Source organism: Borostomias antarcticus (assembly GCF_949987555.1).
Source record: "Borostomias antarcticus genome assembly, chromosome: 23".
Classification (NCBI taxonomy): Eukaryota; Metazoa; Chordata; class Actinopteri; order Stomiiformes; family Stomiidae; genus Borostomias; species Borostomias antarcticus.
This window is the reverse complement of record NC_140256.1, coordinates 6,930,538-6,939,716: the sequence shown is the minus strand read 5'-3', so window position 1 is coordinate 6,939,716 and position 9,179 is coordinate 6,930,538. Positions and strand designations below refer to the sequence as shown.

Genomic DNA, 9,179 nt, shown 5'->3' with positions numbered 1-9,179 from the left:
GAGAGCCACAGCCCCGGTGGTGAGAACAGGTCCAGTACCTGCGTAGTTCCGCCGTAGAGACAAAAGAGGAAGCGGTCAGCGACGGCGCCAGGAACGCGAGAGGGTGTGATGCATTATTGATTGGAAACGTCTCCAGGGACTTGACTGATAGCGGGGGGGAGGGTTGAGGGAGCGCCTCAGGATGGCGTGTCGCTGAGGTGACGTGAGTTCACGCTGAATCAGAGAGTCCAGGGAGAGTCCAGGGAGAGCACCGCGTGGCGCGTTGAGGACATGCAGTTGCGTCACCTTTTGAATGACGTCACCTGACATTGGTGTGTACTGCCCCAGTAGCCTGTATTAAATCAAACATTATATATATATATATATATTTCATACACAAAGGCAACACAATGTGCTTTAAAGAAGGGGGGGGGGGGGGTATACATATAATGATCCTACCCTCATTTTCCAGAGGGAAGCAAAAAAAACAGTTCACCGGTTTTGAGCCAATGGGGGAACTGTAAAAAACTTTCCTGACCTCTCGATGAGATGCAAGACATAAAGCAAGCTCCTGGAAAATGTGTAACTATTAGCTTTATCATAGGAACATATTACATAGCACATGCATACAATACATGCTACATTATAAGACACATAACTATCAAAAACAGAGGAGTAAAATAAACAAATACAAACATTTTACCTGAGTAGTAGGCAACTATATGTTAGCTATATCCCAGTAACCCATTATACTGTAGGACGCATCTCACATAATAAAACACAGTAAACATTTAGCAGTGAACTATTGAATACTAGGTACAAGTAACAAAACAGAAGTGAGAAACAAAGTGCAGTGAACCAAGGGGGGGGGTGATGACTGTGGGGGATCAGATGGTGTCAACAAACAATTATTAGTATTGTCAACACTGCACAAACTTGATTTTGATAAGGACTGTACATGTTTATGGTTTGGCCAGTCTGTTTCATACAGAGTGATTAGATTAGCTTCTGTTTTATGTCTCAGAACTTTTCCAGGCCCCTGCTGGGAACAGACCACTGAGAACAGGAGAGTGATACATGGCGTTTCCTGACTCTGGCATAGTGAGCCTCAGAGCTGCTACTCTAATCAGTCTGCTAGCCTGAACCTGGTGACACACACACACACACACACAGACGGACAGACAGACACGCATACAGAGAGACGGCAAGCTACTCCTCGCACAGGCCTACATCCGCTCCTGGGCCAAGCAAGAGTAAACTATGGCACTTTCCTCATTCCTGTTTTGATCCGTGTCTACGCTGCACCTCTGTGAAGGCCTGGCCTCATCACAGGTAAACACTGTAGGCTAGCCCGCCGCCCCAGGGTCCTGGTGAATTGCTGGTGCCCACAGCTGTGCCATCTGCAGGTTCATGCACACACAGGGAAGCCCAGTACAGGTTAGTTGGTGGTCTCAGATAGTCCGTGTGTAGGAATACTACTACTATAATAATAATACTGACCTGTGGTGTACCCTCTGGCGGTCTGGTCTGGGCGTGCTGTGTGGTGTTCTGGTCTAGGTGTGCTTCTGTACGGTTGTGTTCTGGTTTGGGTGCGGCTAGACAGAGCCCAGGCCAGGTTGACCCGATGTTCTGAGCTGTTACAGCGCTTAACAGCCCAGGACTGTCAGCTGACTGGCTGAGAGGGTCACATTCTCCATAATCAGCTCTGGAATGCCGACTTTCTATTTCTTTTTCTTCTCTCTCTCTCTCTCTCTCTCTCTCTCTCTCTCTCTCTCTCTTCATCTTTCTTTTTCTCCTCCGCTGTCATCTCTTCTCTCTCTCTCTACACCTCCCCCCTGTCTCTCTGTCCCTTCTCTCTCTCTCTCTCTCTCTCTCTCTCTCTCTCTCTCTCTTCTCTCTCTCTCTCTCTCTCTCTCTCTCTCTCTCTCTCTCTCGCTCGCTCCACCTTCTCAGAACCTCATACTGGACCACGTGAGAGTTCCTCTCCTCTGGGCCCTCAGGAGGATGAGAATAGCTCGTCTCATAGGCCAGTGTGCTTGAAGCAGCAGTAGACCGTGTTGTAGGCCGGTATCGACTGTCTGACCTGACTCTGCTACCGCACCACAGACCACACCAGGGAGAGCCATGGCCTCCTCAACCAGAGAGGAGTGAATGAGCCTCGCTGTCGTCTCCAGTCACTCTTACGAAGCTGTAGCCCTTAAAGGTGCAGTATGAGGACATTTTTATTAAAGATTTTGAAAAAATCAACCGACAAAATCCCTGCCCCGCCCTTCAGGCCTCCCTCCAAAGCGCCACTGCTCCAAACTGAGGGTAAACAAATGACACTGGCTAGCTACCGCTAGGCAGGTAGGTAGGTTCACAGGCAGGTAAGCCATCCAGTCATTTCGAGTTGGCAACTCAAAACGATTGGACGCACCTGCGACTTCTATAGATTACAGATTTAATTCATTTTAGCGTCAGAGCACTTTATTTATCGATCGCTGTCGGGATGTAATGAGAATTGCAAAAAATAGAACGAAAATTGCTTCAGTCAAACCGCATACTGCACCTTTAACTGCTAACGACAAACGCCTAGCGCAATACCTGTGCAGGTGAGAGAGATGGAGTGTGTGCAGGTGAGAGAGATGGAGTGTGTGCAGGTGAGAGGGATGGAGTGTGTGCAAGTGAGCGAGATGGAGTGTGTGCAGGTGAGAGAGATGGAGTGTGCAGGTGAGAGAGATGGAGTGTGTGCAGGTGAGAGAGATGGAGTGTGTGCAGGTGAGAGAGATGGAGTGTGTGCTGGTGAGAGAGATGGAGTGTGTGCTGGTGAGAGAGATGGAGTGTGTGCAGGTGAGAGAGATGGAGTGTGTGCAGGTGAGAGGGATGGAGTGTGTGCAGGTGAGAGAGATGGAGTGTGCTGGTGAGAGAGATGGAGTGTGCAGGTGAGAGAGATGGAGTGTGTGCAGGTGAGAGAGATGGAGTGTGTGCAGGTGAGAGGGATGGAGTGTGTGCAGGTGAGAGAGATGGAGTGTGTGCAGGTGAGAGGGATGGAGTGTGTGCTGGTGAGAGAGAGAGCGATCGAGATAGCAGAAGTATAATGTGCAAATGTCTTGCGTGAGCGCACTTACTGGATGTGGATGTTGTGTTGACACCTGTCTCGTGTGTGTGTGTGTGTGTGTGTGTGTGTGTGTGTGCGTGCGTGCGCGTGCCTCCCAGGTACGGTATCCGTCCAGAGAACGTGATCGTTTATGGCCAGAGCATCGGCACGGTCCCGTCTGTGGACCTGGCAGCTCGCTACGAGAGCGCCGCAGTCGTCCTCCACTCCCCCCTGACCTCCGGAATGAGAGTGGCCTTCCCTGACACCAAGAAGACCTACTGCTTCGACGCCTTCCCCAAGTCAGTCCCAGAACACACACACACGCGCACACACAGAGTATTCCAAATGCTGATACATGATTGGTACAAAAAGGATCAACAAGTCAGGAGATGAGCTTGGTTCCTTTCGGACATTAAAAAAACAACAACAAGGAGTCCTTCATACAGGCCACAGCACCCTTAAGGGCAGGAGAGACTGTAACTGGGCCACAGAACAGAACTCATCCCTGACTGCTATACAACCATGGGCAAAAGCAATGTACTTTATTTAAAGGAAAGCAAGAGCAGTATATAATCTTTAATGAAGCCAACATACACAATAACAAAACAGAGTGATAAATTGTGAACTTATCAATAGCACCCTCTGGTGGTCCATAGTTGTCCCCTCTCAAATGCTCACCATTACAGAGCAACTATGCATTGCCTTATTGTTGTGTGTGTCTGTGTGCGTGCGTGCGTATGCGCGCGTTTGTGTGTGTGCCCGTGTGTGTGTGTGTGTGTGCGTGCGTGCGCGCGCATCATCTTCCCTTCCCCACCCCCACAGCATCGACAAGATCTCCAAGGTGACGTCCCCGGTCCTGGTGATCCACGGCACGGAGGACGAGGTCATCGACTTCTCCCACGGCCTGGCGCTGTACGAGCGCTGCCAGCGGCCCGTAGAGCCGCTCTGGGTGGAGGGCGCCGGCCACAACGACGTGGAGCTCTACGGACAGTACCTGGAGCGCTTGAAACAGTTTGTGGCCCACGAGCTGGTCAACCTGTAGAGGGGGAGCCGGGACTGGCCGTCGTCATCATCGCCCCCCTCTCTGCCCTCAGCCAACCAATCAACCGCCTCGCCTGCTGCAACTGTGAACTCTAGGAACCATACCACCCATCCTCCTTTTTGGTTGTTTTTTAGTTTTTGTCATTTGACATTGAATCGCACAGCGTGGCGTCCGAGGGAGGAGAGATGTGTGTGAAGGGTACACAGAGGAGCAAAGACGAGAAACCGTGTGCATGCGTACGTAGTCATGTTTGTGTATTCCGTGTGCGTGTATGTATGTGTGTGTGTGCGTGCGAGTGTGTGTGTATGTTATATTTTTGCGGCCTTTCAGAAGGATGCGTTGGGCGGCCCGTAGTTCGGACCTCTGACCGTGCCTAAGAGGGTTTTGTGGACCAGCCGTGCTGGAAACTGGACCGGACCAACTCTCACCCTAACCCTACCCTGTTCCACATGGATGGTCTGGTCCAATGTGGTCAACATGGATGTTTTGTTGTTGGTTTGTTTGTTTGAGTTTTTATTATACATAACTGTTGCACATACAGTATGACATGTGACTGAGAACTGTTTGGGACAAAACTCTGACATAATATGACGGTGCCAGTGTCGCCAAATCTTAAACATATTGAAGAGAATAAAACACAGACAACCACTTTGTATGAAGGAAAGTGGAGAAACAACTCCAAGGCTGAACAAGCTGTACGTTTTTTATGATTTATTTTTTCTTTCTTCATGTCTAAAGAACTACCTGTTTTGAAACCACAGTGAAATGCTGGATGGTACCAAGAAGATATACTGTCCCACTTTTAACGGCTTCATAAAGCCTGTATAACCTATTCACATGGTCCCGCATATTTAGAAGCAAATGTCAGGCCGTATTTCAATCGAAGTGGGACCAAATATATGATATATATGCCGTACGTAAAAGCTATAATAGAGCTTGTATACCACTTGGGAGAAATAGTCTAGATTTTTCTTTTTTATAGAAACTACTGTGGCTGGAGCCCGTGGTAGCTCTCTTTATTCACTCTGAACAAGGCCCATACCACTAATGCCATACTGAACTAAACAACAGTAAGAGTCTGGAAACGCTTAACCAGCTTGGCATTGATGACTTTCACAGAGGAACTCGATTGGGGCCTCTTTTTGGGGGGTTTTTCTTACACGTTTTGTAAATTGCATGTTGATTTGGTTCCATGGTTCTCTGTGAAATGCCCCGTGAATGCGGAAGGAGGTGAAACAGACCATTGACCCGTCACGCCATCGTCATGTATTATTTGTTTCACATTGACTACATTCTTCAGAGTTTGGCCCCAGTGTGTATCATGTGACAATTCAGATCGTATTTCCAGCTGAAGCATTTACCATGTTGTTTACACTGAAATTGTGGGTCCCCAGTGTGTACAGTATGATCACATGACAATTCAGATGATGTTTCTTTGGATAAAAGCATCTGCTAAATGACTAATGTTTCCTGCTGAAGCATTTACTACATTCTTTACACTTAAACGGTTTGGCCCCAGTGTGTATCATCCAAGTAACGATTCAGAATATATTTCCTATTGAAGCATTATTATATATGTTGAAGTATTAGCAAGGCCCTGGGAGGTTCATGTTGTTAAGTGCTACTGCATGCCACATACTGCTAGTCTCTTGCCCTGGCCAGTGGTAAGCAGGGGAGAGCCCCCACGTTCAAGGGTGCTACCTAAACCTTCAGGTTCGATCACAATAGGTGGAGTTGAACTGAATCTAGTTGGGATTTACAGTCGGTGTTTAATAGATTAACCAGGAACTATTAGGATCGGTTGTTTGTTGCTGTTGTCAGGTGAAGCATCATTTATAAATAATACTAATAATAATCTGGGGACTTGACTTTTCTGTACTTTAAAAGGTTATGCTTTCTTTCATCATTACACTGTAAATAATGTTTGTACTGGACATTTTTATTTCTTTCACAAGCCTCTGTATTATCTAAATTGTAGTTACCATAACTACTGTAACTCTTGGTGGGACAGTTGAGGGTCCATTTTTGGTGAGACTATTTTGAATTATCAGATGACCTCTGAACTCAATCTGGTCACTCGGGACTGATGTCATTTATATAATTTTTTGTAAGACACGTTTCATCATTGAAGGAACATGTATGTATAATTAATGATCTTGATAATAGTTATTATAAAAATGGTTATAGAAAATAAAAACATATTTGAGAAACAAATCAACTGTCTCCCGTGTATTGTAGCATTTCTTCACTTCAAGAGCTGTATCCCACATGAAAGAGTCTCCATTTACATAGAAGTACATTGAATCAATAAACAGCATGTGTGAATATTCTGGAGGGGGGGGGGGGGGTTGTCTGCAGAGAAAGAGAAGGACAGATGTAGACTGAATTCCACCTCACTACAGAAAACCCTCAATCACATACAGTACCCCACCATCAATCACATACTGTACATGTATCATACCCCACCACATCACATACCATACCCCACCTCATCACATACCATACCCCACCTCATCACATCACATACCCCACCTCCTCATATACAGTACCATACCCCACCATCAATCATATACATGTACCATACCCCACCTCATCACATACCATACCCCATCACATACCATACCCCATCACATCACATACCATACCCCATCACATACCATACCCCATCACATCACATACCCCACCTCATTACATACAGTACCATACCCCACCTCATCACATACCATACCCCACCCCATCACATACCATACCCCATCACATCACATACCCCACCTCATCACATACCATACCCCATCACATACCATACCCCACCTCATCACATCACATACCCCACCTCATCACATACCATACCTCATCACATACCATACCCCACCTAATCACATCACATACCCCACCTCATCACATACAGTACCATACCCCACCATCAATCATATACATGTACCATACCCCACCTCATCACATACCATACCCCATCACATACCATACCCCATCACATACATACCCCACCTCATCACATCACATACCCCACCTCATCACATACAGTACCATACCCCACCATCAATCATATACCATACCCCACCTCATCACATACCACATCACATACCCTACTGCCTACCCCATCACATACCGTACCCCATCCCATATACATACCATACCCCATCACATACCGTACCCCATCCCATCACATACCGTACCCCATCACATACCATACACCACCTCATCACATACCCCACCTCACCCTCCTCTCAGTGAGGGACTGGCACAACAATGGCCCAAGTGAATCTTTTTAAATTGTTAGGTGTTCTATTCTGAAGTAGTACAATAAAAGTAGTACAATAAAATTTACAAGCGCACCCCCAGTAACCTATGGTGATATTACAACGGATAAAGGGTCCAAATGAGGGTCCAGACTCAACCACAGTGTATTGTTTACTTTCACAACTGTTGAACGAGTGGCCATTCACAGTCCATTTTTTGACCTTAGATTTCATCTCATGTCTCTGTCTCTGTCTGTCTTTCTGCCTGCATACTGTAGCTTCTAAATATGGTGTTTCCTGTAGAACTATGCGAAAGGTTTTTTTTTCTTTTGCGAAAAAAAGTGAAGAAAGGTGTTAGTTTCATATACGTATGAAGCCTGTATGTATGTCTTACTGTATGCGATGCCATTTTTTCTCTTGCAAGTGATGCACGTGTGATGACTGATTGACGCAAGTAATGAACTCTTTACTGTCTATCTACCTATGATTGACGTATTTAGAGCGTCTGATGACCTTCTGACTGTCTGACTGACATCTATGATTGACGCATGCAGGTGGCTTCGATGATATGGGGTTAGATCTGTTTCAATACTTGTCAATATACACCACATGTTTCACAAATGTTTTTTGGTGATTCACAAATACATTTGTGTGGTTCACAAATAAATTCTTGTTTCACAAATGTTTTTTGGTGATTCACAAATAAATTCTTGTTTCACAAATGTATTTTTGTGGTTCACAAATATATTTCAAACTCACAAACTTGTATTTACTTGCACCTGAGACACGAACCATGAAACTGCTGACACAAATCAAAATTGATTTTGAAACAGATCTACCTCTCTGGGGTTAAGGTATGTCTGACAACAGTGAGGATCGATTCTTGTTAAAATAATATTTGAAGAGTCAGATAAGCACCTATCACAAAGGGTTCTAGATCCTAGTGACTAAAAATAGGTATCACAAGTGGTGAGATATGTTTTAGCATCACGAAAGGAATAGGATTCACTGTTTATAAGTCTTGGTAGTGAGAGTGGTGACCTTATTAAATTTGGATATTGTAGGATTCCGTATCAAACCAAAACCAGAACTAATTAATTTAATCTTGAAACGGCTATAGGATAAAACTCTAAATTAATTTAGCTATAAGTAGCTTTTTAAGGTTACTTAGAATAACTAAAAAGGTGATAGTTATTCAAGACCAAGGTCACCGTGACAGGAATATCACACCGGCGGTCCGTTGCGACAAATCCTCTCATTCTCACCAAGCGTTCCGTCCTACACAACAGAGGAGAAGCTATATAACGGGCTGGCATTGACTCTAACTTCTGAGGAGATAGAACCACTCTTCTCTGTTGTCGACTCTAGAAATGTTTTCAACCCCCCAAGACCTGAGTTACCAAGGCTTCTCTAGAAGAATTTATGAGACCTTGGGTGGGGGTCTGCTGCATAGCTGCATAAAGAATGTGGTGTTGACTAACCACACTGCAGACAGCAACTCCCAGTTCAGATTCTTTATGGCTCTTTGGGCTGATTATGGCCTCAGCAATGCCAACATGAGTAACATTCTTGGCCATGCTATTACCAGCCTCATAATGCCAAACTCTTGCCTATTTTCAGTCTAAGTCTACCATCTAAACTAACAGAGCCTGCCTCCATTTAAATTAATAAATTATTGCAATCACTATAAGTATTAGGGATAAAAAGTTTTCTTTTAGCATGTTGTTAATATTTATTTATGCGCCTATTTATGAAATAAGCCTAAGCCAAATGATGAAAAATGAGAGGAGGACGAGAGTGATACGTAGGCCTATAAAGTACAACA

The 9,179-nt window shown here is 45.2% G+C and overlaps 1 protein-coding gene across 1 annotated transcript in view; it reads left to right on the top strand.

The window, feature by feature from the left end:
* abhd17b (abhydrolase domain containing 17B, depalmitoylase) overlaps window positions 1-6,159 on the top strand; it is a 14,210-nt gene extending 8,051 nt beyond the window's left edge. The window contains exons 3-4 of the mRNA XM_084456800.1: window positions 3,175-3,354; window positions 3,878-6,159. Of these exons, the coding sequence (XP_084312926.1) occupies window positions 3,175-3,354; window positions 3,878-4,097 (400 nt within the window). The 3' untranslated portion in view covers window positions 4,098-6,159. The remainder of the gene's footprint in view (window positions 1-3,174; window positions 3,355-3,877) is intronic.
* Window positions 6,160-9,179: the final 3,020 nt, after the last annotated feature.